Below are 23,592 nucleotides of genomic sequence, written 5' to 3' on the forward strand. Positions count from 1 at the left end.
GTGCGCGTGCTTGCCCAAGATCCCGAGAGGAGAATGGAGGAGAAGGGATTGCGGTGTGGCCATGCCCCCTGGGGGTGATTTCTTGCTTTCTGTCTCTATGTCTCTCTGTGTCTGTCTGGCGAGCGCACGTGCCCTATAGCGAAAACCTCTCCAAAAAAAAAAGAGATAATTTTCAAAAGAGGTAAAATCATAATTCATATAAATATAAAATAGAAACATCAAAAATTTTATTTAACTTCTTTTTCTTTCTTTTTTTTTGGGGGGGATAGGTTTTCCACTATAGGGCACATGCGCTCTCGTCAGATAGACAGAGAGAGACATAGAGACAGAAAGCGAGAAATCACCCCCCAGGGGGGATGGTCACACCACAATCCCTTCTCTTCCATTCTCCTCTCGGGATCTTGGGCATGCACGCACACGCACCCAGCATGAGTTTTAAGCCACCGGGTCTGGGATGTGAAATGCGGTCAACTACATGGGAGTCCAGCGACATAGCCATTATGCTAACTGCTGGTTCCCAAAAATTTTATTTAACTTCTTATGTAAGAAGGAATCGGTAAGATGTTTCTATCAGTTCAAAAGAAAATGTAAAGAACAGATACATTTATAGATTAGAAATATTGAAATGAATATGTAAACAGGCAAAACTGGCCTTTTCCATAGTGAGGAAGGGAAGACAACTTCTCCTAGACATACAGGTCTATAGGCATGATTTTTTTGCATTGCTATTAGCTATCTGTACTGAGTTATAAAATAGCTCCCATAAAATTAGTCAGATAACTCCGAAGGGAGTGCATAGTCGGTGTGCTTACTCACTGAGATACATTTGTTTCCCCACGAGGAGTAAGGAAGAGGACAGAACAAGGTTGACTTGGACATATTGCATGTGAGAAGGCCATGACATATTCTAGAGGAAATGTTCACTGAGGAGATAGCCCTACAGCTTAGAAAGAGAAAGCCAGCAATGAAAATTGCATCCTTCTGGGGTAACAGTGGAAACAGCTGTAACTTATCTAGGCACTTTTCACCAGTCCTACCATTTAGTCCATGTAACACTCTTACAAAGTAGGATGCATTATCAAAAGATAATGTCACAGAAAGACTGTGGCTTCGAGAAGTCAGTGACTGGCTGAAATCACACAGCAGGTAAATGGTAGAGCCCGTGCTCCTGAGAACCCTCCATGTGGCACTCTGAAAGATCAGAGCATTGATAAAAGGACATGCACATCTTTACTTAAGATCGGGCCACTAGGCTACTGTTTGTATACATTTTAAAAGACCTGATGCTGCTGGCATAATCATTAGTGTACTGGGCTGCGATCCTGGAAGCCACACAGCTGACTGTGGGTGCAGATCCCTGGGTTGTCCTGGGTAGGCATATAGGTACCCATGACCCTGATGAGCAGGAGAACAGGGAAAAGAGGACCAGGAGGTAAAGAGTCCCTGTCGAGGGTGCTTCTCTTTATCTCTCTCTCTGTCTCTCTCTGTCATGCATGCACACACATACTCTCTATGATAAGAAAAACAATTATAAAATTACTCTTGGAGATGCCCTTTTGATTTGAAGGGTATGTAAGAAATGCTCAGTAAAGTCAGTATATGTTTCCTCTTTTGCTCTATTTCTGGGAACTAACCATTTTTTTTTCTTCCTGAATAATAATAATAATAAAAAAACTTGACCTTGTTCCCCAGTATGATGAATGTAAGAATTCATAGACAAAGAATGAGAAATTGTCCTTTCTATTGAATCTACTCTGTACCAAGGCCATAAAGTAGATCTAGCACAGTCATCGTTAAGAAAGAAGAGGAAGGATAAAGAGGGGGAGAGATGCATGGAGGCGCAGACTCATGGATTCAGAAGCCTCTCAGTGTACATGAAGGGGCAAGTAAGAAGTCCCATAGAGGGAAAGGTCCACATCATGGGAGACACACACTCAGAGAGGGTGAGAAAGGGAGTAAGGCACAGATACTGTTGTGGAGTAACACCCTTGTTCTATGACTTTCATGAAGCACTGCTAAGATTTTGAAGCCAAATGAATGCCGGAAACCACAAGCTTATGTGGTAAAGAGCCCTGGAGACGTGATCAAAACACCTGACCCAGCCCACCTTGAACAAATCAATTGATGTCTCTTCTTCTGCATTTTTCCTGCTTGTTAAGTTGTGTAGTACAGTTGCCTTCAAAACCACAAAACTACTGTTGTGAGGATTAAGTGGGATACTACTTTGGCACTTTATTAATATTGGAGTATATAAAATAAGCGGCATTGTAATTATTGCTACAGTCATTAGGTGTGTCACCCCTTGACAAAATTCATGTTTTCTTTCTATCTTTTTTTTCCTGGAGAAAGAGATTTTTGCTATAGGGTGGATATGCTTACCAGAGAGACAGAGAGACAGGAGGTGAGAAATTGCCCCTCAGAGGAGATGGCCACACTGCAATCTCTTCTCATTTCTTCTCATGATTTTGGGCATGCTTGCACATGCGCCCGGTGTGAGTTTTAAGCTGCTGGAGCAGGGACTCAAACAATGGTCAACTACGCGAGAGTCCAGTAACATAACCATTATGCCATCTACTGGTCCCCATAATACATGTTTTCTACTATTCAAATAAATGAAGACAAAACTTACTAGAGCAAGACATTCAGCCATCACTAACATTTGGCATAGATTTGACACCAGGCAGGGGAGTTATTTATCATAGTGAACAAAAGGGAAGACTTCAGTAGGTTTATTGGAGGTCTCTGGGGGCAGGGGAGGCACGCTGACTATTGAATAGAAGCGGCATCACATGACAATGGTTGGGAGTGGTTAGCCTTTCTTTGGTTGGTCCTGAGTTGGAAGCAGGGGCAAGAATTAGAGAAGCTGGCACTCATGGGCCATAATGCTGACTGTTCCAAACTGATGGCTGCAGAGCTGTGGGTCAGGCGGTCCGGCCACCATTCGTCTATGTGTCCAATCTCCCAGTGCAGTAGATGAGATTAGGCTCAGGTGCATTGTGGGCCCTCAACATCGGCCATGTGGTCTGCGGAGTCCACCCTGCCCTGTCTAACCTTGGATATTAATCCTTCCTTCAGCAGCTTCAGGAGAAATGATAAAATGCCAACTCTGTTTTCATGGAAAGAAAACATTCCAGGAATAATCTAGATGATATGCAGTGGCAATTTCTCATTGTGAGTTTCTATGCTAAGGAGGCCATAGGTCAGGAGGCCAGTAAGTGAAGGACAAAGACAGAGGAGCCAGAAGAGCAGACAGAGGTGGGCAGAGTGACCTGTGTGTGCCTCTCTGCAAAGCTGACTCCTGACCCTAGATTTTGAATCCCCACCAAATCCAAACCACACACCTCTCTGTGTGATGAGGTTTGCCATCAGTGAGGTGAAGTTTAGGTAAAATCTTTCCTGGGTGTGAGTCACGTCTTCCCCAAATTAACTGGGCGGCAGGCTGGGTCTAGTTTGGTCAAAAACTGCCTTTACAACAGAGTTTGTTTGGGCTCCTTTCTTTCCTTCCCTATCTTCCCCCTTTCTATTAAACACCCTTGGCTACATTCACTCTAATGAATTGCAGTTGTGTTTGACTGTGTTGATCAACCCATGGGAGGAGGCAGCTCAGTTGCTTATTAAAGCCGTGTTGCCTAGGAGGACCGAGTAGGCCTTTGCCTGGGGTTGCTGGAAGCCTGCTCCAAGGTCAGGTAGACAGGCGTTTTCTGTGGGGTGACCTGCTTTGGCAGGGTCTTTGGCTGGAGCACTCGGGTTAGATAGTGTGAGTTCTGGGGGGAAATGAGCAGTTGCAAGCAGGTACATTCCTCCTTTGAAACTCTTAAACTCATTGAACCCCTATCTTTTTATGGACTTTATTCATAGATTCTCTTTTCTCTTTCACCAACTCTTAAAAAGAAAATAAAAAGACCTCTTAAAACAATCAACTTCTAGGTTTCACAAAAAAATTTTATTCAGCCAATAAAAGCACAATTTCAACATAGCCCAATCTTTTAGGAAGTAGACAGATTTAATTGAGATCTACAAAGACAGTAGATATGGGAATGAGGTGGACTTCTCAGAGTTACGTCTAGGACTTCTCTCTTCCTCAAATGAACCTGGAACCTTCCAGAAGCCTTCGAATCCACAGAAACCTAGTTCCCATCCTCCAGCACTAGACGTGGGTGGAGCTGGGAGAGGTCCAGGAATACTGGCAGCAGCCTGGGGCCAGCAGTGGTCTTTGTTTTCCAGACAGATGTGCTTATGACTCTGAGGACACTGCTGCTGTAGTAGAGAAATCAGAGCGTAGCAAATCTACCCCGTGCATCTGAAAATGCCTTTTAGGAAATCTCCCACTTACAGGAAAACCAGGAAGATGGCCACAAGCAAAGCCAGAAAGCTAAAGAGCTTAAGTAAACTTTCAAAAGGAGGTGGGGGTTCTTGCACAATCCGAGTTTTGGTAACCTTGAATGTTCGGTCCCACTGGGTCAGGATGGCATTTCTGGCTCCCTCCCACCTCCCTGGGCCAGTCAGGCGGAACTGGTAAGGGGTGCACAGGCCAAAGAAGACGGTCAGAGCCAGGCGCGGGTCTGTTAGGAGCATAGACAGCAGGTTGGGCTTTGCGTTGATGTCGGTCAGGAGCTCGTCTATGTATGTGATGTAATCTGACTGCAGAGCCTTGCAGTAGCACAGGCCGAACCTGTACCAAAGGAAGATTGGGGGGAAGGGGAAGACAAAAACACAAAGTAATGGTCATTTGTGACAAGTGAAAATACCCAAAGCAAACAAATGCTGATGCAAAATTTGGGCCCGTTTCTGTGTTCTCCCCTGAATGCCCATAGCTATCCAATGGTCTCATTCCATTCTTTAAGGACAAGGTAAGTCCCTTGAAAAGATACTCTGCACATGTGGCTTACACATTGCTCTGAACGCTCACTCACCCCAGTGTTGCTTCTGTTCCTATGTGAAATGGTTAGCGACTGTAGAGGAAAGTATATTTTAAAAATCCAAAATCTCGGGAACCAGCAGTTAGCGTAATGGCTATATCGCTGGATTCCCACGTAGTCGACCGTGGTTCGTGTCCCGGACCCGGTGGCTTAAAACTCACGCCGGGCGCGTGTGCGTGCGTGCCCAAGATCCCGAGAGGAGAATGGAGGAGAAGGGATTGCGGCGTGACCATCCCCCCTGGGGGGTGATTTCTCGCTTTCTCTCTCTATGTCTCTCTCTGTCTGTCTGGCGAGTGCACGCGCCCTACAGTGAAAATCTCTCCAAAAAAAAAAAAAAATCCTAAATCTCTGTCAAACTCAATTATTACTATAATAGACTTGTAGACTGTGGGACATAATAAGAAGTCATAGGGTAGAATTCCCTGCACTGCTGGTTTTATGGCCTAAAATTGTGTCCTGCCCTGTGTGATGAGAAACTTCTGCATGGCGTAATAGTTCTAATTAGTTATTCCTTATACCACAGTTCCATATTAAATCCAAGTTGAGGGTAAAGAAGAGACACCTAAAATGCTTCTATGGGTTTTGAATTTGGCACTTGGACAAGGATCGATTGATACTTGAAGTTTTGGGGACAATTGTGAACGAGGGAGGCGATCGCAAGCTCCTTAAATGAAATGGGTTTAAGGTTTTATGGCTTTGGTTTTTTCCTGACTTCAGAACCATTTTTTTTTTTAAGTGAAAATTTAAAGTCAAAACCAGACAAAACAGAAAAGCAGAGTTGCAGAGGACTGGGCAGCCTTGCCTTTTGCTGCCAGAGGCCAGCTGTGGTCTGTGGATAAGACCTGATTTGGAACTGAGCGCATCGGCTGTAGCCCCTGTTTATTATAATATGTGTTCTGGGGAAATGAGGTTTTGATTGGACTGGGAGCACGAATGGTGTGCTAAGACTCCTTTTTTCTTTTTTCTTTCCTTTTTTTTTTTTTTTCCAATTTAGGTTTTTGGCAAAGAGTACATGTGCTGGTAGGAGGGAGACAGAGAGAGACAGTGAGGAGGAGAGTGAGGAATCACCCCCTCCCCCAGAGGTAGCCATGCCACAGTCCCTTCTCCATTCTCCTCCTGGGATTACATGCACATGTGCCTGGCTTGATTTTCAAGTTGCCAGATCCTGGACTCAAACCATGGTTGGCCATGTGGGATCCAGCCCCTTTACTACCATACCACCTGCTGGCCCCAAGACCCCCTTTTTCAGAGGCCACCTCCTTTCCATTATCCAAGGAGTCATAGAGCAGAGCATGAGTAAAAACCCTTGTGAAAAGAAAAGGTCACCAAATTTGTTCTACAAAAGGCCGAATAGTAAATGTTCTAGGCTGTGGGGGCCGTATTAAGTTTCAATTTCAACTACTCAACTCTGCTGTCCTAACTCAAAAACAGCCATTGACAATCCAAGGGAATTAAAAAGCTCATGAAAAAAAAAATGAACATAAAATATGAGTTTATTCCAGTGCAAAAAATATTTAAAAATCCATGCAGTTTTCATAATCCACATTTTCCATGAAATTTTTGAAGACCTTGCCTATGTAAATGAACAAGTATGGGTATATCCTAATTGTGTATTACAAAATCCTCTTTTTCTCTCCTTCCTCCCAACCATTTAAAAATAAAAGCAAAACCCAGTTGGTGGGTTTGGCACAGAGGCGGCAGTTTGCCCGGCCCTGTTCTAGAGCTGCAGTCTGAGTGGAGACCACAGAGCTGGGAAGCCCTCGCTGGTGAGCGAGTGAGCAGGCATTGCAGCAGCAGAGTCAGAATCATGACGGTTCCCTGCTGATTATGGGGAGGGTGTGGGATGCTGCACCTGGCAGACCAGGGCTACTGCTACTTCGTGTAGAATTATGGAGCTGACTGTGGGGGATATCACACCTTCTCGATTTCCTTTTCCCTCCTCTCTTCTTAAACAGGTTCTTCATGTGTATACATGCACATCCAACATCCCAGGAGGAGATGAAGGAGAAGGGATTATGGCATGACCATCCCCTCAAGGGGTGATTTATCGCTTTCTCCCATTCTCTCTCTCTCTCTGGCAAGCACAGGTTCCCTATGGCAAAGACTTAGAACAAAACAGAACAAAACAGGGTCTCCTAGTTGTTAGTTTTTAGTTTTTGGGTTTCCTTTTTCTGAGTCTTTTATTCCTCCTTTCCCTAGTGTGCTTCTGGCCTCCCTGCTACAGCTTTCATTCTGGAAGGAGGATAGAAAAGGAGCTTACCCACTGGGCTTGTTCTTTTTTCTCACATTAACTTCTTCTATCATGACACTTGGTGGTGGTAACTTAATCATACCTAGAAAATAAACAAGCCAAAAATGTGATTTCATGATTGATTTCAGTGTTTCCTTAGGAACAGCGAGGTCTCACTGCTGATGAGCATTTCTAGTACCTACTATGTACCTGCTCTAGCAGCGATGCCAGCAGCTGAGCTGAGTGGCAACGTGCCCCAGGCACCAATGCCAGTGGCTGAGAACGTCAGCATCTGGTCGTCTCCCTCCTTGATAAGACAGAAGCTTATAACTGTTTTGACTGAATTTTGCCACTCATTTGGCTACACTTTTAAATTGTAATGGAATCAGCTGATTCCTTTAAAGTAACATGTGGACACAGCTTATGGTTGGTTTTTGAGTTCTGGTTCATTATTTATAATGATAATGGTAGACATTATGATAATGTAATTCAGTGAATAATCGAATCGATCCAGCTTTTAATGATTATGCTGTTGCAAATAGGAGCTGAGGAATGGACTCGAAATTTCCAGTGTCCAAAATCACACCGCACAGCAGCAAGTGCCCTGCTGTTTCTCATGAGCTTACCTTTCAGGACTCGAACAGCCCATCGAGACTGTGTCTCTCCTGTAGGTATCATGGAGCCCAAGGGTTTGATGAGGCCGATAACAGCCAGGGTTGGCTTTTGCAGATGTGCAGGGAAGATATACTTGTACAGTGAGGCCTGGCCATCTTCAACTTTCACTACAGACTCATCCAGGAAGGGGAACGCAAAGGTGTACCCAGTGGCGAAGACAATGATATCAATGGGCTCTTCCTCCAGGGTGTTGATGAACAGGACCGAGTTCTCCCTCACCTCCTTAATGCTTGGCCTGATGAGCACCTTCCCGGTGATGATGCGGCCTGGGAGCTCATCATTTAGCACGGGCTCTCTTAGCTGAATCCTAGACAAGAACATGGACAGGGAAAGGATCTGTGGGGAACAAGGTGCCAGACCTCCCTCCTCCTTATCGTCCTCTCTTCCTTCTGGGGCTCTACCAGAATGGACTGGACAAGAGATGCTGGACAGGAGTTGCCAGTCTTGGGAAAAGAGGGAGGGGATTTGTGAATGCCAAGAAGGGTTATGAATATGCCTGTCATTTACTAGAGTTTGGAAGCCTGAGGAGAAGGCCGGGCTGCTTTTACCTTGTTTCTCTTGCTGATGTTCAGCATGTAGCTATCACTGCGTTCTAGAGACAGCTGAGAGCTGAATTACAGGAAGCTCTTCCCCACCCAACTCCTCCTAGGAAGCATGCGTGCGTTTAAGAGGAAAAATAAAAGACAGAATCATCTTTTTTATTACAGAGAGATTTTTGCATGTACGCTCACTGGAGAGACAGAGAGAAACAGAGACAGAAAGCAAGAAATCACCCTCCTGGAGGGGATGGCCACAGTGCAATCCCTTCTCATCCATTATCCTCTTGCTACTTTGGGAACACATACGCACTTGCCCAGTATGAGTTTTAAGTCACCGGGTCTGGGACTTGCACCACGGTTGACTATGTGGGAGTCTAGCAACATAATCATTATGCCATCTGCTGGTCCCCGGAACCATTTCTCTCTATATATATTTTTTTTCCTTTTCTCTAGAATCACAAGACACTTCATGAATGAATTTTGTGCAAACTGAGCCAGGTTTGGCTTACAGTGAATGCACGAAAGTAAAATGGAAAGAACACTGGTCAAATGGTGGGAGGAGGTGGTGAGAGTGGCTTCCTGTCCACACTTTTGCTTTTGTTAATGGGATAAGACAGGCTATAATTAAAAGGACAGACTGGAACCAAGGACATCTTGATCAGGGCACAAAGGCAGTGCCATTAAAGACACGATGAAAGGCGTCGACAGGATTCAGTTTCCCCACACGAGAGGTAAGCGTGTCACTTTCGCCAGCAGGACTGTGGGCAAACCTTTGTCCTAGGATCACCGCTGCTGAGGCGTAAGTAACCTGCCAAGGACAGTACTCGCCTGCTACTGAATTAGCTTGGGCAAGTGGCTGGATTTTTCTAAGCCTCAGTTAGTCCACAGTTAAAGGAAGATTATAATAATAGTTACCATAAAAAATTCAATGACAAGGTGAAAACATAATTTCACTTACTGAGCACTTAAGAACAGTTAGCTATGTTCTTAAATACATTTGTTTGAAGCTTTCCTCATATTCAGTCACATTCCTGTAGGTCCCGCTGAAAATGTCCAGCCTCCTTCTTCCTAATAGCCCTGGGCAGGCATGCTATACTTACCTGTCCTCTGGTACTAAGCCGTAATTTGCATGGTTGAACCAGCTATTCATCTTTCTTGCTATCAACCATGACACAAGTGGAGTTGGGAGAGAATTTCTGAACATGTTCTGAAATCTCGTCATGAACACCATGTCCCATGGGTACCCCGAGTCAAAGACACGGCTGATGACCCAGGCCCCTCCAGTGGTGCTGAGGAACACCTGGAAACAATCACAGAGACACGTGGTTTACACAGTGGGCCATTCGATGAGAGGCAGGAACTGGGCTTTGTGTACTATGATCACTGTCAGCAATAAAGCAGAGCACAGCAGCTCCTGGGAGCTGTCCATGAGGGTTCAATAAAAATCGTTGGTTTGACTGACAGTAAAATTCTGTAAGACAATTAGTTGTGGTGCTTTTTGTTTTGTTTTTAACAAAGTGACCGTTTGGGTTTATCAGTCTACTGAGTTTCCTCAGCTAATAGTTGTTTTGGTACTTATCCAAGAGAGTTCCCCGTACAACTGTTTAAAAAGCAAATGGCTGGGGACCAGCAGGTGGCATGGAGGTTAAGGCATTGAATTCCCACATAGCTGAATGAGATTTAAGGCGTGGATCTGGTGGCTTGAAAATCATGCCTGCTTGGGATCCAGTAGATTGCCTAGTGGTTATGTCACTGGACTCTCACATGGCCAACAACAGTTCAAGTCTCAGTCCCTGTGGCTTGAAAAATCACACCATGCACATGCACATGCATGCCCAAAATCCCAAGAGGAGAATGGAAGAGAAAGGATTGTGGCATGGCCATCTTCCCCAGGGGGTGATTTCTCACTTTTCCTCTCTCTGTCTCTCTCTGGCAAGCACATGCACCCTATGGATAAAAACCTTTAAAAAAATGTAAAATATTGAGTTAGCTGATCTGTTACTTTGCTGATGCAAAGCAACATATTTAAAAGATTGTTTTTCCCTACCCAACTTGGGCATGAGAGCCCCAGCTACAGGGTCCCTTGCTTCTGTTATAAGCAAGGGATCTCAGAAAGTTCAGGGAAAAAGTATACTCTGAAAAAGCTATGCACGGTTTTCAAGTTTTTGTGTGTCAAAATAAATGTTTATTTTAATAATTCCATTTTCTCACAAATGGGACTTTTTGAAGTCCCCAGCACAACACTGAGAATGTGGTGGCAAGAAGAGCAGGCACTTCAGCGTTTTGGACATGAGATCCCCACTCTGAACCTCCCTCTCTGGTCATGATGCAGAATCAGACATGGCATTGTGGTAGATATGAGTTATAGTCTAAGCCAAGGGGATTTCTTTGTTTATAGAGAAACAAGAAGATCCCAAAGCATGTTTTTTTTTTTTAAGAGGTTTTTGCCATAGAGCACGTGCGCTCGCCAGACAGACAGAGAGAAACAGAGACAGAAAGCGAGAAATCACCCCCTCCCAGGGGGGATGGCCATGCCACAATCCCTTCTCCTCCATTCTCCTCTCAGGATCTTGGGCACGCACGCACACGTGCCCGGCATGAGTTTTAAGCCACCAGGTCCAGGACACGAACTGCTGGTCCTGCAAAGCATGTTTTCAGATTGAAAAAAAAATCCAAATGCAGAGAAATAGAACTAATCATATGCTACTCGTGTGTGTTGGTCACAGTGGATGGGCCCTAATTTTTGTTTCAAGACCTCCTTTTTCCTCTTTCTTTCTCTTGTTTCAGGAAAACACCACCAAATTACTAACTCTCTTAAAACCAATTAATCAATCTATCAATCATCAAGTCCTTTTTCAAAAGTCTTAGAAGGGGGACCAGCAGTTAGCGTAATGGCTATGTTGCTGGACTCCCACATAGCAGACTGCAGTTCGAGTCCCAGACCTGGTGGCTTAAACTCATGCCGGGCGCGTGTGCGTGCGTGCCCAGGATCCCGAGAGGAGAATGGAGGAGAAGGGATTGCGGCGTGACCATCCCCCCAGGGTGATTTCTTGCTTTCTGTCTGTCTCTGTCTTTCTGGTGAGCGCAATCGCCCTACAGCAAAAACCTTTTAAAAAAAATAAATAAAGTCTTAGAAGGGAATACTAAAGTCATGAGCTTCCGGTCCCTTTTCTTCACAATTATTTTCACCCTCGCTGTCATTAGACTTATTCTTACACTTATTTACTCGCCATCCATTTTGCCCAGGACTGCATGCTCTACAGCAGTGGGGATCTTCTTATAGGTGTTGTGCTCTCCGGTGTATAAGCTGTGTCTGGCACAATGCTCAGCATAGTGGACGTCAATTGGCCAAATGACTCTCAGTGAGTTTACAGCATGGTTGCAAAGAAGATACACATACACACATACCACACACACACACACATACAGTATACTATATATATATATATACACACACAGTATACACACAGACATACATACATATACATACATGTATTAGTTTGCTATAAAAGATAATTAGCAATACTAAGAGTTGAAATATGCTGAGGAGAGTAAATCACAATATTACATAAATATAACTCCTAAATAGGGATTGATCACTCTGTAGGTGGGTGAAATATCTTGGAATGTAAATGTAGATTATTAAAAAAGGGGAATTGGGCCTACAGAAAGGAGGGGGTGCTGTGAGCAAAGGAGAAACAAAGACACACGACCTGGGCAGGGCCGAGGGTAGGCCTGTGTGGTGGCAGTTAAGGATCATGTAAGAGAGTAACAGGGATTAGAATGTAAACGGCAGACTCAGGCTAGACTATGGAGCATGCCCTGTGCAGGGCTAATACGTCTGTAGTTAATGTTTTTCAGGACAGCTGTTAGAAGGTTTTCAATACGAGAGTGTCATAAGGGAGTAGGATGTTCTGAGGATTTGTTTGTGGGTGGTTGGGGTCTGGATGGATGTTTGTGAGTAGGGGAAGGGCTGTGAGTGGGGAGACAGGGACACAGGACACAGAGTTAGGAGCACCATGGGCACTGAGTCGGGGAGGTTTGGGTTTCAGGACTGGCTCTACCACATTCGAGTGGGACAGCTTGGCAGGCTATTTAACCTCTGTGAGTCTCAGTTTCCTCATCTGTGGTCTGAGCTGCTCTAGTACCTGCTTCTGTGGCATACTTCGATGACTAGTTGAAATTATGCGGGACAAAATTCTGTGCTTGGCACAGTGTGATACAACAAATGTCACCCATTTCTATGACTATTATTAGGAAGGTGTTTCAATAACTGGAGAGAGGTGGGGTAAACCTGTTAAGGGAAATTAACTAGAAGAAGGGGAGCAAGAAGAGAGTAAGGAAAACTTGCCATGGTTTTCTGACCTATGGGACAGAGTACAGAGGAGACGTGTCCCGTAGCTCTTATTGGGTGGCTGATAAAATGACATTAGTAAGAAGTCAGAGAAGCTGGTTTTGAAGGAAAGATGACAACGGGAATTCGGCAAAATTTATGAACATTCAATTAAATATGCTTTAAATATCATTGTATTAGGCATTTGTATTCCTTTAACATCTATCACATTGTCAAACACATGTTTCAGGCATGCAACTCAAGATAAAGCTCTTTAGTAAGTGACACCCACAACGGTACCTTCTTTGCCACATGACTGGCTTCGACAGCAATGTCTGTGCCAGAATTTCCCATTCCAACCACAAGGACTCTCTTGTCCTTAAATATATCCGGGTGTTTATACTGTCGGCTATGAAAGTACTGGCCTTTAAAGGAATTTATACCTGTAGAAGAAAAATTCAAGTAGAGAATTTACTGGACCCATGAAGGAAACATAATTTTTAAGCTAATTATATCCCTTGGACAGAAGACTTTGATTGTTTTTACCAGTGTATTCAACTTTGAGGAAATCCAGACTTGGAGTGCATTTATAAGACATTAGATGGTAATTATTTATTTAGTGGAGGTAATTACACTAGACAGGTCTCCAGTTTTACTTAGCAAATAACTAACTGCTAAGTTGAAATACAGTGGCATAAAGACACATTAAGCAAAATGCAAAGAGTCATTAGCATTTAAAGGTTAATGGGAGTCGATGTGACAATAATACTCTACTTATTGAGAATTCATTTATGTCCAGCTTTTCACAATCAAGAAGCAAGAACACAGAAGCCAAAGGAAACTGTCTGGTAAGCATTTCTGGACATTCGCTATGTACCAGCACTATTTAGATGATATGCGGGTAAGAAAAACAAAATATAGACCCTACTCACAAAGATCCATGAGGGCTGGGTGCTTGCTGGTGGCTCACCTGGGTGACTGCCTGTAATAAGGCAGTTTGCTGAGTCAGCCAGATTGGTGTGAAGTATAAGGGTTACTTTAGTGACACCAGGATTAGATCTACGGGGTTAACTATCTGGGCTATCTCAGTTGATACCAAATCTCATTGAAACATCAAACACAAATGAAGAGTTTTTAAAAATACTCTTGAGGCCATTTTACACAATCAGAAGTGATATGTTTGGAATAAAGAATCTTCTTTTTTCTAGAGGAAGTGATTAGACATTGATTTTCTCAGGGGATGAATGAGTATGCTTGTGGAAAGGGGCCTTGTCAAGGCTGGGTAGCTGTTTGAACTCACCTTGAATCATTATAAATCTAACAAGAATCCTAGCTAAAGCCCGACCACAATCTGGAGCATGAGGAATCTAGCACAGGTATAGCCAAGTTCAACTATTTTTTTAAAAGAATTATTTTATTTAATTTATTTATTAATTTTAAAAAATTTGATCAGAGAGGGACAGAATTAGGAGGGAGGTGGGGGTGAGAAAGCAAGCCACCTGGTCCGGGACTTGAACCACAGTTGGCCATGTGGAAGTCCAGCACCCTTAGCCATCAAGCCACCTGCCGGCCCCCAAGTTCAAATATTAACTAAGCATAGGAACCCACCATAGATCAGAGAACTGCCAAAAAGAGACAGCTGAAAAAGCCAAAGGAAAAGCACGGAATTATCTCTGAGTCTGAGATTCTCTCTGGATCAGGATGTTCAGGGTTATAAATGGACAGAAATGAGACTCTGTAGCTAAATCTTCTGTTTCATATTTTCCTCTCTAAGCTCAGAAAGGCAGAGTGAAAACGTACATCAGGTGAATGATGTGTTAGTCAACACCAGGATGCGCATACCTGGATGAGCAGAAATAGTCATCTTGGGGAATTAGACATTTATTCTGTGACATCTATGATTTTTCCTAAGAGTTTCTGCAATGCCTCCTTTGGAATTGCTTCCAGAATCTGTGACACATGCTTTTGAACATCTTCAGTAAATCTAAATTTTTGTAACTGGACAACCACATTAAAGAGCATGTACAGATTGAGCAAGCCTGTCATGAAGATGGAGGGAAACAATGGGAATAAAGTCTAGAACCACAGAATTCGAGAGCTCATAGGCTTCTTGAAAACAGCGTAGCCAGGTATTTCAAATTGATAGTGGCTGGTAGGATGGACATTAAAAACTCATTAGAAAGACTGCCAAATCTTACAGAGATTTTCCTGCTTGAATTGTGATGCATGCAGTTGGGCAAGGTGGTCCAAGCCCTCAACTTATAGGTGAAAAAAAAAATGGGCACTTAGAAAGGGTAAGTGGGAGGCCCAAGATTATAACCAGTTAGTCCACACTGCCTGGGTTCCAAGCTCATCCTGTTCAAGCACCTTGAGTCAGGTACTTTCAGGGTGTGCTCTTGTCCTAATCTGGCCTGATTTGTGACATCCAGGGGGCAGATCCAGGACCACAGAGACATGTGAGTTTACTGTAAGAAAAGGATTAGCATCATCAGGTCGTGTGTAGACTATGATTCCCCTCCTGGGCTCCCAAAAAACTATTCATTCCTTACTTCAGGCTACATGTTTCTTTCTTTCTTTTTTTTTTTTTTCTTTTTTTTTGGAGAGGCTTTTGCTATAGGGTGTGTGCACTCGCCAGAAAGACAAAGAGAGACAGAGAGACAGAAAGGGAGAAATCATCCCCTGCGGGGATGGCCACACTAAAGACCCTTCTCCTCCATTCTCCTCTCAGGATCTTGGGCATGTGCACACACACGCCTGGCTTGAGTTTAAGCCACTGGGTCCAGGACTTGAACCATGGTCAAACACATGGGAGTCCAGCAACATAGCCATTATGCTAACTGCTGGTCCCCAGGCTACATGTTTCTCATTTGCCTGTATAGTTCTAGCATCCAGTACAACATACTATAAGTGCTGGATAAGTGCAGTTTACTCTCTTTGCTATGGAACTTTCTTAATTCTTGGAGGAGGCCTATACCAGGCACTCCTTCCTAAGAGCTTGAGGTGGCTGGCTGCTCAGACTTTACCTTGCGGGCAAGAACAGACAAAGGACTGGGTGTTTTGTGGGGTGATGAGAGGGTATTACCGGCTGTTCAAGCAGAGGCTACTGAACCTTTCAGAGATGTTGGAGAACAATTTCCTACATAGGGAAGAAGACTGAACTGGTTCTTCTCAATTAAATGATCTTATTCCATGACAGTTTTCAGGATAGTTTTATCCTAATTTGACTTGAGTTGAGAGATCTTTGAGGGCAGATACAAGATCACTGGAGTTACGTGGGTTTACTGTAGGATGAGTCTTGGGATCATTCCAGGCCGTGATTTAGAGAAAAGATCTCTAAAGTTTTAACTTTTCAAATGCTCGCCACAGATGAAATAAATCACCATTGCATTATCTATTCCCTTGAGTTGAAATTCAATTGAAGTTTGTCATAGATTAACTCTAAAACATAGAATCATGTTTCTAAAGGAAATTGAAACTTAAAGATGTCTTAACTTATCTTCTAAGACTCATTTTCCTCTTGAATGTTGACCAATAAACCTCTGATCTGGCTCATTGCTATGACATATAAAAGACTGACCTTTTTGGCCACTGAACTCAACATCAGCAAGGAGCAGCTGCAGCTGAGGCTACAACAGTCCGAGCATTTCCACATCTTAGGAGACTTCTGAGTGCTCCCAGTCACTCATGAAGGGACACTGAGCCTCTGTGACACATAAATATGCTTAGTAAGTCATTCTTCTGCTCTTCTGTACTCACAGGTTGTTTCAAAACAGTGAAAGCCAAACACTGTCCAGAATGTGTTGGGTAGACCAGATCTCCTGTTACCTCACCACTGTACGTAACAAGCATGCAGATGGTGCCTGTGTGGCAACCTAAGGGCAGCCACAGAAAAATCTGTACCTGGAAAGGAATCCAGTGGCAAATGAGGGTTAGTTAGAAACCCAGTGCAGACCATGACAGCATCAAAGATGGCCGATTCTTGCTTCCCTTCATGAAGGGTGACTACCTCCCACTGGCCAGAGACAGCAAAATCTGGGCATTTTGCTACCCTGCAGACTTTGGTCTGAAAAAGAATCACAGACATGAGTAATGGGTGCCAAGATTTCATTAGGGGCTTGCTGGTTGATGCGCCTGTTGACATTATAAAAGTTCCAGAGCACAAGACAAAACAATTCATGTATAACCCTAAGACCACAATCAAGCTGGCAGAGTAACCAAGATTTCTTGGGTGGAAGTACTATAAGCTTGGAGGCGTAGGTGTGTGTGTTGTGGGGAAGGGCTATCTAAGAGAAGTGGCTGAGTCCAGAGCGTTGAAGTTAGTTGCTCGAATTCTCAAGATCATAACCTACATTTCTGATGTCTTTTCATCATTCATGCAACTTTATTCTTGATTATTTATGTTATGCAACTTATTTCTATTGAACTGTCTAAGAACAATTCATTTAATAGACAAGGATAATAGACAACTAAAGGCATAGCATGAGTCCCAAGTATCTTAGATTATGAAAGGCCTTATAGGATGTGTTGCTGAAGTTTTCCCAAATCCAGGGAGCTACTAAAAAGTCTTAACCATATGGCTGGAATTTCTTTGGAGCATAGTCCAAATTTCAAATAGTCCATTTTTTGTTCTCATTGAGCACAGACCTGTTCATGAGGACTAGGTTCTGACTCAGAAAATACATGTCTAATAAATTGAATATAAGTCAACAGATTATTCACTAACGAAGAGTCTTTGTTGCCTTTCTTTCTTTTTCTAAGTTTTCAGAGAAGATGATCTTCTCAAATCCTTCTTCATGGGCTCACTGGTAACTAATATGCAACATGCTTATTGGACTTCTAGATTAGAATTAGCAACTCTGCCATTTCTAAAAATCAATTTTCAGTTAGCTAAGAACATTCAAAATATTTTTTAGTTGCCAACGGATATGTGTGCTTGCCAAAGAGACAGAGAGACAGAGATATAAAAATAGAGAAAGAAGGCCCAGCAGGCGATTTGGTAGTTAAGGTGTTGGACTCCCATATGGCTGCCTGCAGTTCAAGTCTCAGACCTGGTGGCTTGAAAATCACGCTGGGCTCATGTGCATGTGTGCCCAAGATCCCATGAGGAAAATAGAGGTGAAGGCAGTGCAGAATGGTCATCCCCACTTGGGGGCCGAGTTCTCATTTTCCCTCTCTCTGTCTTTCTCTTTCTCTCTCTGGCAAGTGCACAAGCCCTATGGCAAAAATAAAATAAACAAGCAAACAAACAAAAACCCTGTTAAAAAAAAAGGAGAGAGAAAGCACCCCAGAGAGAGGTGGTCATGTCACAGTCCTCCCACAGTTCTTCTCCATTTCTGCATTCTGTCTGGATTTTAGGCACACCTGTGTGCACATACATCTGGTGTGCTTTTCAAGCTGTCGGGACCAGGACGGGCCACGTGAGGTTTGGCTCCCTTGATCACTAGGCTACCACAAAATTAATTTAATTTTAATTATAAAAATTATAAATGTTCGACATTGAAATTTTGGAATAAATAGAAAGGAACAAGAAACAAAAACAAAAATCAAGCATAAACCACCTCTCAGAGACAGCTGTTTGTGTGTACTATCTTAAAATTTTGGTGACTATTTAGCTTTTTATATATTTATTTTTAATTTGCCAGAGGGTGCATGTGCTATCTAAAGAGAGGGAAAGAAAAAAGGGAAAGAGAGAAGAGAGAAAGAGAGAGAAAACACCCCCTATGAGGGGTGGTTGCACCACAGTCCTATCTACTCCGTTTCTCCCTCCTCTGGGGATTTTTAGGCATGCATGCACAGGTGTCTGGCATGTTTCTCAGGCCACCTGGACTTAAAGCACACAGTTGGCCATGTGGGATCCAGGAGTCTTAGCCACCATTCCACTGGCTGGTCCATCATCTAGGTTTTTTTAAAAAAAAATTATTATAATTTCTGGCTTGCATATATTCGTTGTACAACTTTGTGGGTTATGATATGGTTTTGTCCCAAGCATGCATACAGTGTATACTAATCAAATCAGGAATATACACATATTCATCTTCTTCAACATTGAACACTACATTATGTTGTGCACATTTGCTAACAGTTCTACTATATTGGGGGGAAGTATGTTTTGATGTGTCCATATTTTTCCCTGTGTTGTGTTTCACCATCTCATAGCGTCTTCCCCTAATTTAGGTGCATTCTTATGTACATTAAAACTCTCCTCTTGGAATCCCTGCTCTCATGCAATTGCTGGCATCTGCCATCACTCTCTCTTCCTATGCTTCTGAGTCCTTTAGTTTCCTCTACAGAGTACAGACATTCATTTTGTGTTAAGTGGGAACAGATGGTGTCTGCTTTCATAGGCTGCTGTTACATTTAGCATGATATCATCTATGTTCATCCAGTTGTGTCGTATGACAGAATTTTATTGTTTTAGGTTGTGTATATTTCACAGTGTACATGTGCCACATTTTCCCAATTCTTTCATTGGTTGTTGGGCACTTAGATGGACTTGGGCAGCAAATAGTCAGAAAATGCTTCAGATTCAGGAACACTGATGCATTTCTAAAATGATTTCTGTGGGTTCTCCACTTTCATTGTGAGAGCATTTTATTCATTCATTCGTTTGTTTGTTTATTTATTTATTTTTAGGTTTTTGTTATAGGGTGCATGTGCTTGCCAGGGAGAAAGAGACACACAGAGACAGAGAGAGGTAAAGCGAGAAATCACACACACGCCCCCCAGGGGAGATGGCGATGCTGCAGTACCTTCTCCTCCATTCTCCTCTTAGGACTTTGAGCATGCATGCACACCCACCTGGTGTGATTTCACCAGGACATGAACTGCAATCGGTCATGTGGGAATCTAGCACTTTAACTACCACACCATCTGCTGGATCCATGAGAGCATTTTATTTTTACTGTGTCTCTTGTACAGTATGGAGGTAAGATGAGGAGACCTTTACAGGCATGCATGTGGATCTCACTTGGGCTTATTTTAGTCAAATTGTTTTTGGTCTCATTTGTGTGGTTCCACTGTGTAATTTCCTATGAATTCCTCACCATCCCTGGCTCTGATAGTGGAGGGAAGTAAGAGAAGAAACACGCACAGATTTTCATGTCTTTCTTAGGGAAGGAGGAAAAAAGGAGGGGAAGAGGATATATTCATTTGTCCCTGCCCTTTCGCTTTCCTCATGTCTCTATTCTCCATGATGGAAAGGCAGAGGGCCTAGAAAAGAGAATAATATTCAAAGATTTTTCTATTCCCAAGGACACCTGGAAAGGATTTCCTTTAGATAGCTTGGCTCTCTTGTGTATGGACTGCTGCACACAACCATTCCTATGAAGGGAGAGTCAAGAAACGCTTCCCCAGGGGGCTGGTAGTCATCCTCAGTGTCTATAAGAGTAGGCATTTGGCTGCACTGAAATGTGGTTTGATATTTTCTAGGTCCAGTAGGATATCTGGGTATAAATATTGCAAACAAAACAATGTTTCCTGTCTTACCTTGAATTGGATGTATTTCAGGAGGTTGAACCGATTTGCATACATTTGGAGATATTCCAGGAATTGAGAATTTGGCACATAGTTTGGATAATCTTCTGGGAATGGAAAGTCTGCATAACAAGACATCTCCTTGCAACTGTTGGAAACCACAGACTTGTAGAGACTGGCTCTTCCTTCTTCAACATATTCCTGTACAAACAGTGCACACACATGAGTGTGCATGCATGCCAGCACACACACATACACACAGGAGGAGTATTAATATTTCAGAAATTTCAGACACTCATCATGCTTAACAGCTCAGAAGATATATGCTGCCTTCCCGCTTTGTAATAGGAGTTGTTATTTTGCTCTTGGGAGATGAGGAACGTTAGACCCTAGAGTACATTTCATGATCAGAATTACTGTGTCATTCATTGTATGTTAGCAAATAAACCTGGAATGAACTCGCCTGCTTAGATTCTCCCAATATCACTACAAACTACAGCAGAATATGGAAATAGAGTCGAGTCAGATGGTATTTAGTTGATGTACAACTGTTAAGTACATCATGGAATATTCTTGAAATGGAAGTGATTCATCTTAAACTTTGGAAATATAATTCTGGTTCCACAAAAAAATGAGTTAAGAGAAGAAGACTGGATAAGAGACTAAATATGAGCCCACTTGGCTGTTAACATACCCCTGAGCAGAGGTGATGCAGATGGAACTCAGAGAGGTGGAATTTATGAGGTGTCAGTATGGTAGAATGCATAGTATTTCGAGACCAATTGGGTTCAGGGTTCAGGAGAGGAGAGTTAGTCAAAGGTTTCCAAATTGGACATCTGTGTGCCTGGCATAACAGTAGCCAATTTCCCACCTTCAGTTTCTACTCATATAACAAGCAAACATTAGACTCATAAGACTGCCACAGGTCGAATCCTAAGTAGTGTTAGCTGTTATAGAGAATGAGTCTCCTGACTTCAATAGAAAAGTCTTCAACATTTTAATATTATTTACTATCTCAGATATATACAGTTTCTTTTTCCTGAAATAAAAATTATCTTATTTATAAGAACAAGTGAAAACAGAAACATCAACCTTGTCTATAAAGAAGAAATACCTCAAAGAGTATGACTCTAAAGCTGCATAAAATGCAGCAATCACAGAGATAAAATAATCATCATTTCTGGGCCGGCAGGTGCGTGGTGCTGGATCCCACATATCTGGCTGTGCAGTTTTGAGTCCCACACGAGACTTGAAAACAATTCTTTTTATGTTTTGGAAATTTTACAAATGAGCTAACAGGTGGAATGATTGCTAATTGGTGCCATTTGACTGGCTATTGCTTGCAATCCTCTCCCTTGTCTGTCTGATGTCCCGTCACAGTTCCCACAGTGTCTTTTCATGACGTTCTGTTTTTTTCTGTTCTTTGTCCCACCTCACCCCCTCTGCCCCCTGCACCCTCCACAGGTCCCGTGTTTTCCTGAGCACTGGGTGCTCCTGCATCTCCTCTCCACCTCCGCATTTCTCCTGTGTCCACATTCCCATCCTGGTCTGGTCTCTGGGGAAGGTGGCTCCCCGCCTTTCCAGGGATAACCTCCATGTATGCCTACAGTCTCCTTCCTCCATTCTGCCAAGGTCTGGTCCCCATTTGGACTTAGACTCTATTTGATCACTTCTTGCCAACTGGAAATTTTGCCTTTACCCTCAGACACCCACAAGTCTTTCCATCCTGCACACAAGCCTTCCCTGGCTTCCCACAGGCTCCCTTCCGGCTCAGATTTTGCTTTGACTGAGATTCCTTAAACCAAATAACTCTCACTAACTTAATAAGACAGCTGCGTCTTTCAAGCCAGTTCCCAGCTCTGAGCGACTCACACTTCCATGGAATGCTCTGCAAAAAAGGTTCTGAGACTTGCTGGGGCAGGTCTTATGCTGGATTAGTAACGTCTGCACATATGTGGGAGACTCTGGTGTTGGCTCAGATGCAGGGCTCTGCCATCCTGTGGGGATGGTCACAGTTTGAATGCCAGCACGGATGTGCTCTTTGAGTCTTTTTGCAGAGTCCCCACGCACTGACGATCACATCCGTGATCTGGACACAGAGCACATTATAAGACTGCAGATATTTTTGTTTTATTTATTTATGTATTTATTTATTTTTAAGGTTTTTGCCAAAGGGTGCTTGCACTCACCGGAGACAGACAGACAGTGGGAAAGTGAGAAATCACCCCTCCACCCGGGAGGTATGACTATGCTATAATCCCTTCTCCTCCACTCTCCTCCTGGGACTCTGGGTATACATACCCAGGCAACTGGCATGGGGTTCAAGCCTCCAGGTCTGGGACAAAAACCTTTAAAGAAAATAAATAAAAGCTGACAAAACAAGAATGAACCACAACCGTAAAATGTGCCCAGTCACTGGTTGTGATCATAGTGCATGGGGACTCCGAGAGCCATCCTTCCTGGTCTTTAACTGTGGACATCGCCGCAGGACGGCAGAGCCAGCACCTGTCTCCCACGTACTGCAGACATGACTAATCCAGTGTAGCACCTTCACCCAATGAGCCTCAGGACCGTGGTTGACCATGTGGGGGTCCAGCACCTTAGCTGGCCTCGAGACTGGTTCTTTACGTGAGCCACGCTGGCCTGCGCTGAAGAACTGTAACTACGCTGGGAACCTTGTCCTCTCAGGAGCTAGAAAAGGACTGTTTTCCTCTCGCTCTAAGTCCCACCTTTCTGTGCTGGAGGATGCTGTCTTCTCTTTACCCCTGGGGGCCCACTGAGGCCAGGTCACATGACATCTAGCTCCTCCTCACCACCCCTGACCTGCACCTGGCTCCTGCTCACCACCCCTGACCTGCACCTGGCTCCTCACCACCCCTGACCTGCACCTGGCTCCTCCTCACCACCCCTGACCTGCACCTGGCTCCTCCTCACCACCCCTGACCTGCACCTGGCTCCTCCTCTCCACCCCTGACCTGCACCTGGCACCTTCTCACAGTCCTGACCATTCTCTCCTCAGCTCATTCACAGCTCATGGGAAATGCCTTTTGCCCTGAAGGAGGGTGGTTAGAGTTTTCCGAGAGTTGATGGCGAGCCAGGGACTCACAGACCCTGTTCTCTGTCTGGTTCAGGGTTTCTGTGGCCTCAGGCAGGGCTCTGACCAAGCGAGGTGGGTTTCCAAGGTCCCTGTCCTGTTCCTCATCCCTTGGTCCCTGCTCTAGTCGGACACCTGAGAACACTGCTTCCATGTGTTTAGGGAAGGGCAGATCCAGGCTCGCACTGTGCGGATCGGGCTCCGCGTGGACTGGGACGCCGAGCAGCGGCCTCTGCTGTGGACGCGCCTGTGCAGTGGCCGGAAAGCAGCGCAGATGGCGAGGGCTCGGGAGGCCTCAGGTGACAGCGGCGGGTCCCGCGGGCGCCCTC

The 23,592-nt window shown here is 44.0% G+C and overlaps 1 protein-coding gene across 3 annotated transcripts in view; it reads right to left on the reverse strand.

Moving 5' to 3' along the window:
- Positions 1 to 3,921: 3,921 nt before the first annotated feature.
- Positions 3,922 to 23,592, reverse strand: part of FMO1 (flavin containing dimethylaniline monoxygenase 1) — a 32,610-nt gene continuing 12,939 nt past the window's right edge. For 2 of the 3 annotated variants that reach the window (XM_006147793.3, XM_014587575.2), the window contains 7 exons: positions 20,182 to 20,370; positions 16,597 to 16,759; positions 12,997 to 13,139; positions 9,464 to 9,663; positions 7,776 to 8,131; positions 7,180 to 7,252; positions 3,922 to 4,672 (listed from right to left, as the gene is read on the reverse strand). In XM_006147793.3, coding sequence (XP_006147855.1) covers positions 4,330 to 4,672; positions 7,180 to 7,252; positions 7,776 to 8,131; positions 9,464 to 9,663; positions 12,997 to 13,139; positions 16,597 to 16,759; positions 20,182 to 20,370 — 1,467 coding nt within the window. In that variant the 3' untranslated portion in view covers positions 3,922 to 4,329. The remainder of the gene's footprint in view (positions 4,673 to 7,179; positions 7,253 to 7,775; positions 8,132 to 9,463; positions 9,664 to 12,996; positions 13,140 to 16,596; positions 16,760 to 20,181; positions 20,371 to 23,592) is intronic. The other variant, XM_027771543.1, reaches the window with a different exon arrangement.

Source organism: Tupaia chinensis, unplaced genomic scaffold (genome assembly GCF_000334495.1).
Source record: "Tupaia chinensis unplaced genomic scaffold, TupChi_1.0 Scaffold000223_1, whole genome shotgun sequence".
NCBI lineage: Eukaryota > Metazoa > Chordata > Mammalia > Scandentia > Tupaiidae > Tupaia > Tupaia belangeri.